General features: G+C 42.6%; 1 protein-coding gene across 1 annotated transcript in view; it reads right to left on the reverse strand.

Moving 5' to 3' along the window:
- Positions 1–19,398, reverse strand: part of LOC113015903 (ephrin type-B receptor 4-like) — a 36,095-nt gene that overhangs the window by 14,885 nt on the left and 1,812 nt on the right. The window contains exons 2-5 of the mRNA XM_026158276.1: positions 4,364–4,434; positions 4,131–4,273; positions 3,694–4,054; positions 3,405–3,567 (exon numbers count right to left, since the gene is read on the reverse strand). Coding sequence (XP_026014061.1) covers positions 3,405–3,567; positions 3,694–4,054; positions 4,131–4,273; positions 4,364–4,434 — 738 coding nt within the window. The remainder of the gene's footprint in view (positions 1–3,404; positions 3,568–3,693; positions 4,055–4,130; positions 4,274–4,363; positions 4,435–19,398) is intronic.

A 19,398-nucleotide genomic window follows, 5' to 3' on the forward strand; every position in this document is an offset into this window, starting at 1 on the left:
ATAATAAACTGCTGTGAGGTTAATTGGACTAAAAGACAGCTGGGCTCCATTTTTGTGTGAAATTCCAGAATTTTATTTGAACGTGACAGCAGCCAAAACGCGAATATTATACGAACATTATTTTGAAGCAATAAAATGTAGTCACACTGCTTTGCAGTTGCATTTATAAAGAGCTTTTAGTAATAATTAGTTCTACAAACCGTAAAAACATTGAATGTGACCTGTTGTCTGAACACAACCAGTTTGAGTCAGTCAGAGAAGATTTGAGCTGTTGTATTGTTAGTCAGAGCTCACACAGGCTGCTGCCTCCTGGCCTCAGGCTCTAAAAAGACGAGGCTTCAGAACAATGGGACTAAAACCAACAATGAAGGTATCAGGCGTGCCAGCGAGTCCCAACTAAAGCAAATGTTCCACTCAAACATGACAGTGAACCTCGAAGCAGTAAAAGCAGCTCAGTGTGTCCAGAAACAGCTCAAACCCGTCAGTGGTCGTCCCCGAAAGAGATCAAACAGTCCCAAAGAAACACACCCGCCTCTCCTGCTCATGCACACTCCAGCAAACAGATGTTTATGAACATCTGGAGCCTTTTATTAGAAATGAAACATGTTTGTGACGTAGAGGTCGATTTCTGTCACTGAGGTTTAAAAATGGTTGGAAACTAAAAATGGTTCATTTATAGGAAATATTAAAGAATGAACACATGATTATGTTAAAAAGAGCAGAGAGTGAAAGCAGAGAGGTTTGGCTCTGTGGGTTTCTGGCCTGGAATGTGAGTAATGCTCAGAGCTGGGATCAGGAACACCGCAGAGGGATGAAGGGATGAAGGGAGGAGTGCAGACTCACAGACAATAAGAGACAGGAAGTGACCTTGGCTTCAACAGGATGTGGAAAGTGCTGCCATGATGTCATCACTGGCCTCCCCTGCCAAGCACGGGAGTAAGCACACACACATGCACACACTCTGCTTAAGCAGCGCTAGTTAACCTCTGACCTCTTCACTCAGCCTGGCTCTTGCCCCTCCCCCTCCCTCAGAAGCAGAGACAAGCAGAGGACGTCGCTGCTTCTGCTGTCGCCGCTGCAGCGCTTCCCGCTCGCAGTCAGCTGACCTTTGACCTCACACAGAATAACAGGAAACTTGGACAACCAAGCCGTCTGCGGCCCGCGTCGACCTCGCTCTGCTTTCATCCCGCGGCGATGGCGGAGAGGAGAGGAAGCGTGGAAACAGGACGGAAACGTGCGGCGAGCGCGGAGGCAGGACGGACTCCGATTACAGCGCGTTTCCTCCAGAGAAACACCGCAGCAGCTGCTCCTGCAGTTTACCCACAACCCCTCTCACTTACTCATTAAAGTAAACAGCTGCACACGACTTCAACGACAGCTCAATAATAACTTTCTCCTTCAGGCCTCCACCATCCCCCACACCGCCAGTCTTATTCTGAAAGGACGCCTGAGCGGCGTGAAGGAGCCGGCACGGCGCGAGACTCCCCGAATACTTTAACAACAATTTATCAAAGTGTAACACAACTATTTTAGAAATCTCCTAAAACTTTCAACTTTAAACCTAAAAGTAACAGAATTTTCAGCTACGTTTGAAAATAAATAAAGGAACATCTTAATGACAAATAATCACGTGCTTCTCTGTTTTTCAGCTGGTGTGAAGCTTCATGAATAACAGCATGAACCATATTTCGTTTGCACAGACTGTGATTTTAGTCACTGCGCAGCAGTTTGTGACTGTGTGTGAAAAGTGGATTATAAACTCACTGTAAGAAGCTGAACACTTGTTGACACAGCCACTCCTCTACTGTGACCCACACCGCTTCCTGTCATTTACTTAACAATAGTTACTATAGTTACTGTTAACAGTGTCCTAAGTGTGCCTGTTTTTTAACAAACCGTTTTAAACATTGACTTTCAGGATAGAATCAGAGAAATGATCATTTCTTTTCTTTAATCTCGGTCAAAGTTTCCTACATATTTTCAACTCTTTTTCTCTAAAATCTCACATCTTATTTTCATTATATTCAGTTCAAACGCAACAAATGTTTTTATAACATTAAATTAAATCTACATGTTTCTTAATTAAAGGACTTTAACATTTGACTCGTTATAACTTTAAAACAGAAGTTTCTTTAAATAATACATTTTCATTTTTTGGATGTTTTTCATAAAAATATTACGTTTACACTTTTAAAAACTCACTTTCTACTAATTTTGTTAATAAATACAATTTAGTTTTAGAAATTCAGTTGAATTTCGTATAAAAACACAACAGCTGTTTGTAATCACCTTGATGAACTGAGACATTCATTTATTTGTAACTGTTGACAGTTATTTTTCAACATGTTGCAAGTTTTAATAAAACTGCTGATTTGCTGAAACAATTAATGTACTAATACACAACAGATTTGTCTGTTTTGTTACAATATTAAACAAACTTTATTGTAAACTCCATCAACACCATTTTACTTTTTTCTTCAAAACCTTTTGTAATTTAAGTGATTTAACTTCTGTATTGTGACTATTTTGACTTTAATAAGATTTGTAGGACTAATATTACTAATAATAATAATAATATTGTATCACAGTCAGACAGTCAGGTACAGTTATACCAAAATATAAACAATTAAAGCTTTTTTATTTCAGATTGTTTGTCTATAAATCTTTGACTCTTTTTAATCTTAAGATCAGTTTGCTTCTCATTATAACTTTAATAACAATCATAAATAAAAACATTACAAAATGTAATGTTTGGCAGCAGTGTGATGTCTATTGTCAAACAATTGCGGTCTTATTGTGGAAGTGACGGCTTCCTCTGATGCCTGTGCTGATTACAGAAACAGTAATCCTTGTTTACTGATACGTTTCAGGAATCCTCTTACACGCCGTAAGACAACGACTGTAATCTGGTTATAATCTGGTTATATGTAAACAAACGTTGTGATCTGAGCTCATGGTGGGGAAGAGAAACACTTTCTTATGTTTCCATTTCCCTCAGATTTAAAGTGTTTACTGAGTAAAGCTGTAACACTGAGAGTAATCTGATTACTGCTGAGTTTTATCCTGCTTTACTTTGGGGCCCCTGCTCTGCTCGCTCTCACACTGTCAACACGTCGCTCTCTCTCCCTCTAATCGCCTCCAGCTTCTCCTCTCTGTTTACTCGGACTCGCAGTTCTGACCACGAAGAATTTTAAGTGCTGATAATGAAGCGGCGCACAGGAGAAGCTTTTACTTTGTAAAACAAATGATGGTCGGAGCTGTTAGTGAGTTCAAGTCGTGACGGTGAACCCGAGGTCTCGGCTCGGGCCTTCGAATGTGCCGGATTCATTCGTTCCATCTCAGTGATGACGCTTTTACTTTGAAAACTAACAGGAGGTCTTTTGTTTTATGGACTGCACTCTCACCTCTGCAGCGTACGTCGGTCTCTCCTGCTTCGTATCCAGGACGACAGGCGCAGCTGGACGTCGGCTGTCCTACCCACTCCCCGTCTTCACCACAAAGCATGCTGGGAGGTTGTGACTGCTCGCCAGGCGGCGTCACGGCATTCTCCACGCACACACCCTGAGCCTGCAGCAGAATGTCAAAATAAAAGCTCGTAGACACAAAAGCTTCAGTTACAGTGCTTTTATTTTTAAACTCAAAGGTGAGCTTGCTATGTACAAGAACGCTAGACTCCACTGTTGCTATGGTTACCTGTTCCACCAGCGAGTGGGGGACGGTTTCAGGAAAAGAGGCGAAGGCGCGGCGCAGGGGCGGGCACTTCCTGTAGAACACACGCACAGAGAGCAACGCCATGCAGGCGCTCTGGCTTTGGAAGGCCAGGTAAAGCCCCGCCTTACGCAGTCCTTCCAGCCGCAGCACCTTGACATTAGGGCGGCCCCTGGCGTCACGCAGCATCAGGTGGTCGGCGGCGACTGTCGCCACTTTGATGTAGGGGTTCTCCATCCAGGCCGGGCTGGTGAGCGTGGCGTCGTCAGCCTCTGACGGGTAGTAGTACAGGTTGAAGGTCTCTTTACACGGCTGCCTCAGACTGGAACACTCCATCATGGAAAACCTGCGTCGACACGTTCAGAGCTTATATTCATTTCTCCGCGTTAATCAACATCAAACGACCTGTGATGTCCACCAACCAGATCTCCACGTAGACCGTGGTCGCCGCCTTCAGAGGGATCCAGCGCGTCCTCAGCCAATAGGAAGAAGTGCTAGTGATGGTGCAGATCTCATAGGTCCGCACAGTGTTTTGCTGATCGTCCCTCGAGCTCGCTTCCTCCCACTGAGGACAGAGACGGATCATAGGTGAGCTTTTCATTCAAAGCAATGCAGAGTGTTAGCTATAAGCTAACAGATTAGCTTTGATGTGTACCTGCGAGTCATCAGCAGGGTAGCTCGTCCATCTTAGGTCAGATGTGGCCAGCTTGGTGTTCATCAGCACATCTGAAACACAGACAGCAACAGTCAGCAAGTCCTGGGCAAATAAAACATCCTCTAAAAATCACCCAAAGTTCATCCCACTGCAGGTCTTCAGCAAACCTACTGAGCACTCCTTTAAAACCTCGACGTAGTCCTCTACAGGCAAGTCACCACACTCCCCTCAAATGCTCCAACGACATGCTTGCTTGTGCCCCTTAAAACATTCCTCAAACACCCTCCTTGAGTTTGTCAGCAACGTCCTCAAGCAGCACTGACGTCACTTGGGACCTTTCGAGACTTCTTGGACCGTTTTAAAGATCCCAGCAGCCTCCTAGAAGTGTTTCCAAACCTCTTAAAACAGCTGCAAATGTTATTTAAAACCTCTTAAAAGTTTGCTTAAAACCTTTTAAAAGACCCTCCTAAGGTCCTCAACATACCTTCAAGTCATGAGACTCCCAATGGACCCCCACAACCTTCTAAAGATCTCAAAAAGCCTCTTAACAGTCGCCCAAATGACCACAACAAACTGGTAATGTAAGAACACAAGAACCTCCTGATGGTTCTTTGAAGCCTAGATGTGTTAAAGGTCCCTCGATTCCTCTTAAAAATAAAATATAATGTTTTGAAACTGCATTAAAGTTATCTGTAAAACCCCTCGAGGTTATCAACAAGTTCCTCAAACAGCAGTGATGCCACTTGGGAATCTTTTCAGACTCAATGGTCCCAGCAGCCTCCTATAAGTTTTTCAAAACCTCTAAAAAGGCCCCTAAATTCCCTAGAAATTCCTCCAAAGTTCTCCTAAATGCTCTTCAAACCACCTGTAAAACAGCTTCTTCCAACCTTATAAAGCTTAAAACCTCCTAAAAGTCAGCCTGAAGCCTTCAAATCATCAGTCAAGGTGTCTCAAAGCCTCTCAGCCACTCAGATGCCTCCAACACACTTGTATTTAATGCAAAAACTCTTCAATTTTACTAAAATGCCCCTTTGAAAACATCCCACGTGTCCAGAGCTCCTTAAAGTCTTTTTTAAAAATCACGTCTTTTACGACCTCTTTTGAAAACACCTAGGTGTCTCTGAAAGCTTTTGAAAAAGCGTTTGGAAAACCGCGTGAACTTGTGCACTCGCGTCCACAACCACTGGAAGCTCAACAAACCCCTGAAACCATCAGAACCGCTCGGTGACTCCGGCAGACAGAGAAACTCACGGAGGCCTCAGACGGAGCAACAGAACCAGATCAGCTGAAGGCGGCGCTCTGATATGAGCTCTGATTTTTCACTGGAAGTCAGCAGGTTCAGCCAGACGACCCACAGGAGGTCTTTCAGCGGCTTCAATCAGGGAAAGTAAAAACACAGACGGTCATACAACACAAGGGCTTCTTTCTCCCTCTGCGTGTCTCTGTGGAGGAAGGAGGACAGGTGAAGAAGACCAGGCTACACCCCGACAAACACACACATTCGAAGCATGCCTGCACATGTGTAATATCTGCCGTGAGTGATGGTGTGTAATCAGCGTTGGAGGAGAGAGGCTCAGGAGGCTTAACCCTGACACACACGGTGAAAAATGCAGACGTTTCTCACACTTTTCCCCTCTTCCTAAGCCTCTTAGACCTCCACAACCACCATACGTTCATATCAGTCCTCTGCAGAAAGTAGTCCCATACAAATACAACATTAATGCTGCTGTTTTCTGAGGATTTCTGTTTTCAGTCAGAGCTCAGAGCCGCAGAAAGAGAGCGATAAATCTAAGCGTGCTGGTTTCACTGCTGCAGGACTCATTTACACGGGAGGGTGGTGTTCCCCCACCTTTAATACGACAGGCCTCAGCTCAGGCTTTGATGTTACTGCCTACATCCAAACAACGTAAACGTCTTGGTGCTGTAGTTCTGCATAAATCAGCGCGCCGCTCTGCTGCAAGCTTAAATTTAGCGTGTCACGAGCACAGCTGGAAGCACTGATGGGGGCGTTTTCTGAGATGTGATCTCACTTCCTCTTTAGCAGCGCTTGTTTAATACGCACCTTTGTTCATTTCTGCTGACTGTGACATCCAGGTGCCTTCAAAATAATACAAATACATCAATAAAATCATCGTGACGGCTTAGTGAGGCGGGCGGAGGCGCGTGGAAACATTTGAGGCCCGACTGACATTTTTTACATTTTTATGTGGCTCACTTCCTGTTTAGTGTCTGTGTCGCTTGCAGCTATTGGCTGTGATGGATGAATGCTTTCAAAATAACATAAATCCCACACGGTGACTTTTGTTAGGCTGGAGTGTTTAGGCTTATAAAATCCAATATTATGGAAACTGGCCTTTGTTATTATTACAGATTTGCTTTTTTAAAAGATTAGTTCTCACAGTTACTTTATTCAAAATACGGAGGACATTTGTCAGTCGTGTAGGAACGCTGTGCCGAAAAAAATATAATAACTTTGTTTTGACTTGGCTTCATCCAGACTATAATATTCTTATTTACAAAGGGCATACGGTTAAAAAAAAAAAGGTTGCATCTTGTGTAGACCAGGGCTGTCAAACATAAGGCCCAGGGGCCAGAAACGGGCCTTGTAAAGCTCCAATCTGGCCTGCTGGACTGCACGACATTAAAGTTTAGACCTTTAACTGTATTTTCACGTTTCACACTTTGTGTAACTAATAAAGTTCTCCCTGTCTCTGCTAATAACACTACAGCAAAGTAATCAAGTAACAGACCAACAAAGAAATTAGGCCTGTGCGATACGACCAAAAGCTCATATCCCGATATAAGACATTTATCGTCCCGGCAACGATATATATCACACATCGTTTACATTTTCTGTAAATTCTGTGAATCTCTGGCTGGTTTTTGCTTTTCATCTGTAAACACTCTGTGTACTCTTTCACTTGATTCAGTTTATTTTTTTAAATTTCAACAGCCTCTTAGGCCAAAGTGCTCAGCAACAAGCAAATAAAATCCTATAATTTCAGCATTAACCACACTGCAGCCATATCATTGGTCAGATAACTGCATTAGAAATGTTTATAAGCCTCCAAGAGCCCACAAACAGTCCAGGGGTCCAGTTCAGGTACCAGCTAAGATGAAGCCTAGCAGACAAATTTCAACAGGATCTTGAGCTTTATTGTGAAAAGGTTTATGTGGAAAATAAACAAGCAGACGCAGGAGCCACGCGATGGTTTTACCGTCAACGCATAAAAACAGTCGCTTGCCGGCCGCAGTGTGTTTATATTAAATATGAGAGAAAGAGAGAACCCTAAGAAATAAATACAAATAAAAACAAGATGTTGTTTTGTATTTTTTTCATATAAAACGATGAAAAAAATATACAAAAAATGCACATTTGCGACACCACGAAACAAACGATAGCGTAATGTGAATGTCATCGGATATATCGTTATATCGAACAGCCCTAAAAGAGATCAGAAAGAAATATTTTTATTTTTTTTAATGCAATGGGTCCACAGTAAATTAAGTAAAAGACCTTTCAGTTTTATAATGACAGTAATGAGCTACAGAACTGCTGACACACTCATTTCTTACACTTTAGGTTTCTGTCATTTACTACAGCAGAATTTCTCTATCATGGGGAAAAACACATATTATACTTGTATTTCCAGGATTAAAGCTGCACTGGACCATTTACGATTAAAGTGGCGTACGAGGTAAAATGAGTGTTAGCTTTAGAGGTGTGGGGGACGGTCCACACTAACTATTAAAACCTCTGATCGCACAGCTTTAAGACAAAGAAAGAAGAAAGAATCGTCCATACAATCTTAAATATTGTTTTTCTAAAGGATCGTCGACCTGCAGACTGAAGGATGAATAAATCATCCAAAGTTCAGGCTTCAAAGTGAAAAACTGTTCTTACAGTCTGTGATCTGAACCTTCAAACGGACACTTGTAGGTCTGATGTCCTTATAAGGTCTAGATCTAACCATGGTCCTCACAAAACAGGCAGACAAAACACACACACACACACAAATACAGCTCTGGAGAGAGTGTGTGTGTGTTTGTGAGTCCACGTCAGTTACACTTCATCAGCTCTCTTTAACCAGATTAATAATCTGTAGTGGTGTGAAAAAACACACTGACCTGCCTGCGTTTCTCACACACACACACACACACACACACACACACACACACACACACACACACACACACACACACACACACAGTCTCGTCATTCATTTGCTCTAATAGCTTCAGTCACTTCTCGTTTTAATTAACCGACAGGCAGATTTAAACAGTTGGAGCGCCTGACTGTGTGTGTGTGTGTGTGTGTGTGTGTGTGTGTGTGTGTGTGATTACAGCGTGGAGAAAGGGAAAGCGGCCCTTCCATCGTTCTGCTTGGCAGCAGCTGAGGAATGAAGCCGTCTGTAATTCTCCCCGGGTGTCTCAGGGCGCCTGTACGAAGCTCACGGACACAGATGAGCAGCGAGCGCCGAGTCGAGAGCTCACTGTGTGATGATTAATCTGCTGCAGCAGACGCTCCAACGCCAAGAGTGGAAAACATGATGAAAATGTGACCTCTGCCAGTGTGATATGCTCAGGAGAAGAAGGTCAGCGTCTCCTCACGCACACACGGGCCTCTTATTTCTTCACGGGGAGCTCCGATAAACTTCTAAACTTAGGAAAGCAGTAGAAACACTTACGGATGCTTCTACTTTTGGGTCTGCTATTGTACTAATAAATCCTAGGAAACCACAAAAAACCAAGACACAGAGTTGAGTCTCAACATTAGTAGTGTGGCTGCCATGTTAGTGCAGTTAGAGCACGAGAGGTTCAAGTGCTATGCTATCAGCTAGCTTGACTGGCTATCGAGCTGCATCCACAGACTTCGTGCTCAGTAACAAGCAACTAAAATCCTACAATCTCACCATTAACCACACAGCAGCCATATCATTGGTCAAAGAACTGCATTAGAAATGCTCTAAAAGACTCCAAGAGCACACAAACAGTCCAGAGGTCCAGCTCAGGTACCAGCTAAGGTGAAGCCTAGCAGACAAGCTAGCAGCTACACCCGCCTGTAAGTCATGGAAGCCCCGACACTTCAAATGCTGCAAAATGTAAGCCTGAGTTATGAGATATAAAACCAAACTGACTTATAAAGTGATAAACATGTAGTGGCTTTAAAAACAAAAGGGATGGATGACAGAGCCCTGTGGAACTCCACCACCTAAGCAAACACTGATCAGAAAACGCTTCAGCTCATATACGCTTCATATACACATGTGCTCATGTTGTATTATTATGTTTAGTCTGTTATAAATATACAAGCCTGACTCTGTTTCTCTGTGTGAGTCTAAAGAGCATCTGCAGTGTTTTTATTTGACGGCATGTCAGATGTTCACAGGCTTTGCCAAAGTCCAAGTACTTTTACTGCAGTTGGACATTTTTAGCCTGGTGGTGTGCAGGGATGTTAGAGGAACAGCAGGTTTTGCCGCTGACATAATTTTAGGGTTCAGGTTGTGTAGCAGTTTTAGTGACACTCCCCTCTGGTATGCTCTCGTCTTTCCTCCCTTCAGGATGTCCACGGGTTCATGTATCTGATCTACTGCAGCACCTGAATGCCTCGCCGCTCCCTCTGACACCGCGGGGCTGTGATGTCATGCTATGTGATCAGGGATACGGCCTCGGATCTTAAGTGCTGGATGCGCAGTCAGGTGATAGCAAACGCCGCAGAAACCTGCGGTGATGTGACACGAGATCGCCGAGCCTGCAGGTTCGTCTTCTTTTTGTTGATTTTCTACAAGCCGCCACATTAACTCGTTTTTCTGAAGCTGCCGAAGTTATGAGCTCCAAGTCTCGACCGCAGAGGACGAATAAAGTTTATGCACACGCGTTTCTAATCAGCATCGCAGCCTGAGCCAATTAAAGCCTCAGCATGTGTGTGTTTGGTTTACATCCATATAGACTCTGTAAACTGCACATACACACACACACACACACACACACAGAGTCCTGTGTTTGCGAGGACTGGGGTCTGGATCCTCGGACCAGCAGAAATGTCCCCGCGCTGCTGCACTCTGGTCCTCACAAACATACAAAGGAAGGAACACACACGCTGTAAACAGTGCATCTGCGATAAGAGTGCATGACGAGGACACGGAAATTACCATGACAACGCTGGCGGGATGTTTACACGAGCCGGTCGGGCTGCGTGTGTGTTGGTGTGTGTGGTCTCGTGCTGCGACTTGCTCTCTAATAAACCCGATTATCTCACTCCTCCTCGCTCCTTTCTTCTCTCTCATTCCTCGACTCCTCGTTCCTTCTCCTGCCTTTTACTCTCTCCTTCTTCTGCTTCAGTTGCTGCTTTTCTGCTCGCTGAACTTTGTGCGATTTTTTATCTCAAAGATCTAAAAACAACCATCTGACCGGCTGTGCAGGAAGAGCAGAGAAACCTAACGAACGTTTGACTCTGGTGCAGATTAAGATTTGTACTGAATGTCATGTGATGTGACTCCACATCAGGGCTAAAAACCACACATCGTACCAGCCTGCACTAATGAAACACCCCGCGCACTCAGTGCTTTAAGTACTTCCAGAGGGTCACTTCATTTGCTCAGTCTTGTTAAAAGACAACAAACAAGAACAATGGAGCTTTTTCATTCTGCAAACGTCAATGACGTGTTCTCTTTTTGTGGAAACTTTGGTGCAGGATGTGGAGAAAACTGCAGATTTATGGCTGATTTTGGGGCCGTAAAGGATGTTCTAACTTTAGCAGAGACAGCTGCAGATCAAACGGGCCAGAGCTTGGTTACACTGCCTGGAAAAGGTGAGGGGACAAAGTGTGGGTCCGTGGATGCCTCCCTCTGTCATCACACTGCAGCCAGGATCATCATGTGGCTCAGCTCAGTTTGTTAGAGGACAATTTCACATGTATGTCATCAGCAGGAGGCATTAATTCACAGAGGAATGCTATCTTCCCATTAAAATTGATGTCATTAATCAGTTCCTGCTCCAAACGCTCCTTCAGGCACCGCTGAGAGATAAAAAGGTCCAAATTAGCTCAGTTCCAATAAAACGGTCAGTGTGGCTGTTCGCCCACGTGTTCCAATAAAGTCCAGGTGTTCCTGACAAAGGTATGAGGTTCAGCTGAGTTACTAAAGATTTATGCTTCAGCGGGAAAAACTGTGCTGTAACTGCAAGCCTCTTTGAAACCCTACGCTGTAACCTGACGTGCATCTCCCTGGAAATGGAAATACACGTCGCCACAGCTGCAAACGCTGTGATTGGTCCGTTCAGCTCCATAGATTTCTTCTGTCTGCTTTTTCACCACAATGTTCAAATTCATCAGTGAGAGAATAATGATCCTAGCCTCAGTATGATGGAAGAATAATCACAACATCAACATAAGGACTCACATATGTCAGTAAATTCCTGGGAGGAAGCAGCTAGACACTACTATCTGGTGGAGTTAGTGGAGGAGTTAGTGGAGTAAGCATCGTGCCCGGGGATATTTGGTATGAAGACTGGAGCCGCCAGGGTCTGAACCACCAACCTTCTGATTAGAAGATGACCTGCTCTACCTCCTGAGGTCCGCCATCCTCAGTAAGTGTTAGGGGTGGGGGGAAAAATCGATACTGTGTAGTATCGTGATATTTTGTTTGCTAATAATGTATCGATACAGGGACAGCAGAAATCGATATTTTGTTACAAAAAAGGTTTTTGTGCTCTGACTTCAGAGCATGTTGATCCTTTTTCTGAGCAAGAGTCCTGACACTGTCCAAATGTGTTTAACTTTATTTTGGCAGCAATAAACACGACAGTTTACTTATTTTAATTTAAGACATGTTTTATTTTAATTATGTTTAAAACTTTTTTATTTAATGTTTACCTTTATGGACAGAATCTGAATATCGCAAAATATTTTTAAAAAATTGCAATAATATTGTATCGTGCGTTAAGTATTGTGATAATATCGTATCGTGAGTTGTATGGAGATTCCCACCTCTAGTAAGTGTTTGGTTTGGTTCGCACCCAGTGCCAACAGGCTGAACTGAATAGTCAGTTAGAGAAACCACACCAAGATTTGTACTGGATCTTATCATTGCACTTCACTGGAATGAGCACAGACGAGGTAAGCCTTTACTGGACACTATGTTGGTTCTACTTGTTTCTGATGTGTATATTTACTGTACGTCTTAAACACACACATTTCATTGCCAGCAGACAGACAGTGTTTGTATAATTTAAGAGAGTTTCATGGAGGAACAGATGTTCAGGTTGTGTTTGTTCCTGCTCGTCTTCATCGCTCTCTGTTTGAGCACCTTATCTTCTCTCTGTCAACACTCCGATCGATGATTCAGGCTGTTTGAACTGCCTCTGACTCATTTCACATGTCAGGAATCTTCCACAACGAGCTGCAGCTCTGTTTGTTCTCCTCAGCAATCAGCACATAAAACATCTGAAAACATAGGAGGACGGTTAAAACTTGCCCTGCTAGTGATATTTACTCAATCCTCAAAGACTCTTTGAACCATCCGGTTGGAAAAATGTTCCACAGCTGCAGAGATTATCCAACAGTCAACTGGAAGAAATCACACTGAGAACATTTCTGCTTCTTACATGTGACAGTTTATAAAATATCGGAGTTTTGGCCCGCGGACAAATCAAACCACCTGAGGACGTCTGTCTGGAGAATGGAAAGTTACTCGTTAGCTGTAGAGGAGGAACTCAGGCTGAGTGCGTTCGCATCCAGATGGTTCAAAGCGTCCTTAAAGGATCAGTCCGCTTTATTTCAGCCTGCTGTAGTTCCCATTAGTGTGTCCGCCGTGTCTCTGTGGGTCATGCTCACCTCTGCTGTAGAGAGTCAAGGAAACAAAGTGCAAGCTCCGAGCAGCTTCCCCCCCAACCCTTCAAAAAATGGAGTTTTACATTAATTTTCTTTTCCTCATTTACTCCAATGCCTACAGTGAAACTATGACTGAATGTATGCCAATACCTGACTGCACTAATGAGGCCGATTTCCACTGCAGGAAACGGGTTATTTCAAGTCAGAGTGCACCTTTGTGACTGTTCCAACCACAGGAACTGCCCCCGCAGGACCTCTTCCAGGGATGTTTTTGCGGAGAAAGAAAAATAGGGCCTACTCCATTATCTCTTTTCCATCGACGTGATGCCAGTGCAGAGCCAGTTCTGCCTCTGTGCCTTTTGACAACCAGCCCACATTTCAACAGGTTTGAAGGCTGAACTTTACAAAGGGAAACCGGGGGTAATTTACACGAGGAAAAACGAAATTCATGGAGGCCGCAGCATCTGTGGGCTCCTTCTACCAATCACTGGTGAATGTCTTTTTTGGCAAAATGTGGGAGATATTTTCAGTCGTAGAAAGTGGTTTAGTTTTTGTTTGGTTAATTTGAAATGCATGAAACTGGCTCTAGATTAGGCACTCACAATGAAAAGAGGAGTAAGGTGCATTCAAAAGGTAATTCACATTAAATATTTAAGACTTTAAAAAGACTGCACATGTGTTTTCTCTGCATTACAATAATACAGTTTTACCCGCAACAAAGTTATTTATTTAATGTGACATGTTTGCCAGACAAAACATAACTTAAACAAGTAAATCAATCAGTGATTGGATGTTATGCATTTAAACAATTTGGGTTTATCAGGCTAGTTATTATAATTAAAAAAATAACCATCCTAGAGCCTTCACATTAAGTTTATTATATTGTTTATCGAAAATGACTCGATTGAAATGGATGGAAAGCTTTTGTGCAATTAAAAACCTCATCTGACATATCTGAATGTAGGCACTTCCAAACATCGCTGAAACACTACTGGGTGGGCTCCGTTACCCACTTAACTCAGAACAAACACAATTTCTTAACCCGATGAAGGAAGATGGAGAACAGCAAACACTGTGAGAATTCACCATAAAAGCAACAAACACAAAAGCAGCCGCCAGCTCTTGGTCAGCTGCGCCTACACTCATAGAACCGTGGTTACGTAACTTTGACGCTCGTTAAACTTAGTGAAAGCAGTCGGGTGAAGGTTCCCAAAACTTTCCACTGTTCATCGTATAGGCTCCAAAAAGATGAAAGAACAGGAAAATTTAGAAACGTCATTAAAATCCTCTTTTCTGGATGAGGTTTGAAGTTAGAAAATGTAATGATTCAAACTTTAGTGTTCTGAATCAGTTTTAATGATGGAGGCGGTGAGCTGAAAAATGGAAACAGGAAGGTTCGATGGGATGATTACAGAGCTGTTCAGCTATCGACTGTTTTGACATTACATTATAGCTTTAGGCTTTCCACCCTGGGGGGTGGAGCCCTCTGGGAGGACATAAAGCCATTGTGGGGGTTGGTGTAGGGGTGTAACATGAAATCAAAGGCTTTGATGGCGTTTGAGAGAATTACCCTTGGTTATGGACATTTTTCACTGAACCTAATCATTCGGTGACTAAATGTGAGGTGAAGGAACTTTTTTAGCTTCAGAAACAGGTATGTCAGAAAAAGCTTGAGATCATAGCATCAGCGTGCGTCACTCTCAGTTAAGGTAGTTTGACTTCCTGCTGCTCTGGACGCTTTCCCAGAATCCTAAAATTGTCCTCTAAGCAAATCTTCCCTCTGCTCCAACATGAAAGATTTTAATCTGCTTCTACAGTTATGAAAAGCTTGTTTTGACTATGAAACAGAGACACAGCTTTGAGAACAGGTAACACCACTGTTTTACTATTATTACTACTTTTTAATGAATGTGTTCTTTTAACCAGCGGAGTTCCCCAGGGCTCTGTTGTTGGTCCTCAGCCATTCTGGTTTAACCTCTTTCACTGTAATATAAACCATCCACAAATCATGTAAAATTATAGTCTTGCTAAATAACAGAGCTGAAAGCGTTAAATATCTGCCTGTCACAGCACGCCGGACAGGGTGAGGTTACAAACAAAACTTCATCTGATGAAGATTTCTTAAATCCTGACGGTTTTCCACGAAGTATTCCATATAGAGAAAAACTAAGGGTTTTTTTCTACACTTTTTAAAAATGTTTTTTAATGTCCACTAATGGGTGTTGGGGCGCATGTCACAAAGGTTAAAGGGGAACTTCATATTTGTATCAGTAACATTTTAAGCAAATGATCTTATATATTCTCTAAAAATTTTATTTTGTGGGCAAACTGAAGACACTGAGATCATATCTCTTTTAAAACATATTTTTAGCTTTGCTCTCAGCTGTTGTTCTGCCTGTTTATTTACCATCTGTGAATAAATGTGCAGATGCTTTGGTTTACTCCAGGCTCCTCAGAGATAGGTTCTTCTGCATCACAACATGAAATATTTTCCTTCAGCTTTTCAAATTATGCTTTAATAATAATATTAATTCAAATGTAATAATTTTACAATATTATGTATACATTATATCGGTTATGGTAACAGCAAATACTAATGTGAACGCTTTATTGGTGTCTGATTCTTATGAATGTTGGGACTCAGATGGGTGTTCACTGTTAGTGTGTTTACAATCCTAAACTAGGGCTGCTCGATTATGGCAAAAATGATAATCACGATTATTTTCACTGAAATTGAAATCTCGATTATTTGACGATATTTATTTAACCCTTTAAGACCTACCATAGAACCAAGTCCGCCAGAGCTTATATTATTTTTTTACATGTTGTAGTGCCATTTTTGGGAGCATTTCAATTTGCTATGCAACTGTTATAGCCCATATTTTAATAATATGTATGCATTAAGTCCATAGTAACTACATTAATTGCAAAAAAGTGCAATAAACTACAAAAAAAATTGAAAATCGTTTTTGTTTTTTTACATATATTTCTACTTGGAGAAATTTAAGAGGTTTATCCCTCAAAACTTTAAATACAAAAAAGTTGCAAAAAATAGTTTACAACAACAGGAAATTTATTTTGAGTGTCTTCATAGTTTTATTTTGGAGATACAGCAATTTTTATATACACTGCAGGAAAAAACGAAAAAACAATCCTATGATGCAAATTTGCAAAGAAAACAGCACGTGCATCAAAATAAACTATTTCCAGCAGTGCAATTTGAGTTCTAAGCATCTCAGAAACTATTCAGAAAAGTCAAACATGACCAGTATAGGCTTTTAAGGCCTACAAGTAAAAAACTACATTTTCCGCGAAAATGACATCACTTCCGGTTTCGGGCAGGAAATGGCGGATATGTGATAGTTCGCACTGACGTCTGTTTCACTGTAGGAAGTGTTATGAACAGCTGATCGGATCGGCAAAGCGTGTTTCTGGAATATTATGTTTTTGTTCCTGCAAGCGCTTTTTATGCAATTTTTGCAAAGCTTTATGTGGAAGGAAACCGTGACCGAGGACAAGCTGATGGCATCAGATGTAAGTACAACTCCTCCGGTTTCATATGCAAAACAAATTATTGCGCTAGCTTACACGGTTCAGGTTCTACAGGGATTTAAAAATAGTTACACAAAACGGAGCGTGCTGCTCTGACCGGCTTTAAAGGGTTAACAATAACAATGTATTGAATAATGACTTTAAAAAATAATATAAAATAGTGTGCAACACCACTGAAGTTTTTTTTACCTCTCTTTTCAACCAACAGCAGTCACTCTCCTCTCCAAATAACTTCTGCTTAGCTTTCCGAGCTTCCCTCGGGTCCTCTTAATCAGCGGTCTCCAACCTTTTTTGCGCCACGGACCGGTTTATGCCCGACAATATTTTCACGGACCGGCCTTTAAGGTGTCGCGGATAAATGCAACAAAATAAAACCGGTACCGAAAAAAGATGATTTATTCATAACACACGTGAAAAGACCGAGGAAAACCGAGTTAACAATCAAAACGATAACAAAATAACGCTGAAAACCGATAAAACCCCTGAAAACCAGACATTTCACACCTGAGCCTCAACTCTCGCGGCCCGGTACCAAACGACTCACGGACCGGTACCGGTCCAAGGCCCGGGGGTTGGGGACCGCCGCTCTTAATTGTTGTGACGTGTGTTCGAAATGCAGAGAGGTGCGCTGGATTTGCCACACGGAGCAGCACAAGAGTAAAGCACGAGGGAGGGGCTAATAATCGGCTCAGTCATTTTTAATGATCGTTGAAAGCCCAGATCGTAATCGTGATTAAAATTCGATTAATTGAGCAGCCCTATCCTAAACCCTCCTCTACCTGGTCAGGTTATTTTTAACACTGAAAAATGCAAACACTTTTAACTTTGAGAGAACAAAATTCCTATTTTTGTGCTTTTAAATGCATTATTATTATTACTTTCTTTAAAAACGTCACGTGCTTCTCTTTCTGGACATACCATTTGTGCACTCATTTAAATGTTACAGCTGATATTGTTAGAAAGGTCAAACCTAACATGTGGCTGGCATTTTATTTTGAAAATCCTGGCGACACTCTCACAGGTCTCATATGCCCGTCTTTATTGTGAGTGTGAGGGCTAAACCTCCAAAGGGCCAATCAACAGATTAACAAACCGGCACTTAACATGTAAATCCTCAGTCAGAAATTAAATCCAGCGCCTTTAAAGGGATTTATGGACGGAAGAAAGGCGCCGAGAGGGAGAGGTGGAGGCAGGAGAAAGAGGTGGAGAGGGGGAGGTTTGGTGTGTGCGCGGGGTTAAAATAAGAACAACAGAACAAAGACAAGAGGAGAGAAAAGACAGGGAGCAGATGGAGCACAATATGTGGACACACCCACAGTAAAAAAAAAGCTTCTGCGGCACCAGAGTCCAGAGGAAAGATGTCTAATTTAACCACTTTAGCTAATTTCACTGCTTTTATGTGAGAAACTCCTGATTTCATGTGACCCTCTATGCTGAGAGGTGGAGCGCGAGAAGCTGGCACAGAGAGCGAAGCTTAACCGGGTGAAGCAAAGCTGGATGATCCTTCAAAGGGTTAAACAGTAAAGTCCCAGAGAGGCTTCAAACAGCCTTCAGAGTCTGAACACACACACACACACACACACACTATTGTTTTCTAACTGGTAATTTTCTGGTTTGGCAGGAAACAATGATCCTGCTTCCAGCACACACACAAACACACTCAGCTGCTGATTAACCTGCCGTTAAAGAGTGAGTGTGTGTGAATCTGTTATTTATTTATCCTCAAGTCTTCCTGAGTGTCTGTTTGTGTAAACTTCAGTCGACTGCACACACGCTCACGAGGCTGCTGAGGTTTAATACGGTCGTGAGTTCCTCCAATGTCCACTCGAGACTAAAGCGCCGACTCCATCCTCGGACTAAAACGTCCATGTTTACAGCACAAATGAATACAATCAGTCTGAGACAAAAACACTGTGAAACAGAAGTGTAGTGGTTTATTGAGGCAGAGATGCAGATTAATGACAGAGGCAGGAGGTGTTAGAGAAACATGAGGACGTGTGTATAAGAACCTCAGAAGCCGTCACTCAAAGCATTTTAGGCCTAGTTCAGAGTTTCTGTGGAGACAGGTGTTGTTTTACAGGTGGTGGAGTTCCACAGGGCTTCATTATCGGTCCTCTACTTTTTATTCACATGTAATTATGCTCGTTTCTAACAGCACAACTGTGAAGGAGGATGAATGCCTTAATAACTCAGCTGTTTAAACTGTAACAAGGCTTAAAGTTTGCATTATTAGGGTTGTAGCTAAGTTTTTGCTGTTGGAGCCTTTTTGAGCATTTTTAATGGCACTACCTGACCAATGACATGGCTGCCAGAAGTCTCGGCTCCGGTTTTAATGAGTGAAATGTTACCGAGCAGGTATCTGTAGATCAATAACCCTGCAGTTAAACCATTTATCAGCTATCAAACAGTTTGTTGTTTCAGCTCTCAGACCCTCGGCCCCTGCGTCTCTACTTCCTGTCCTCTTCCTGTTGGGGAGGGGGGTCACGTGACAGTCAGCTGCTCCTTTGTGTTGACAAACGGCATGATAGATAAGGTATTGGTAACCAGTCACATGCTGATCTGAAGCAGCTGCAGCACTGTTGGTTTCCTGCCTGCTGGTTTTAAACTGGCTCCCCTCAGCGGGTATCAGCACGCATGTTTAACAGTTTTAAAG

This window comes from Astatotilapia calliptera, chromosome 3 (genome assembly GCF_900246225.1).
Source record: "Astatotilapia calliptera chromosome 3, fAstCal1.2, whole genome shotgun sequence".
Lineage (NCBI taxonomy): Eukaryota > Metazoa > Chordata > Actinopteri > Cichliformes > Cichlidae > Astatotilapia > Astatotilapia calliptera.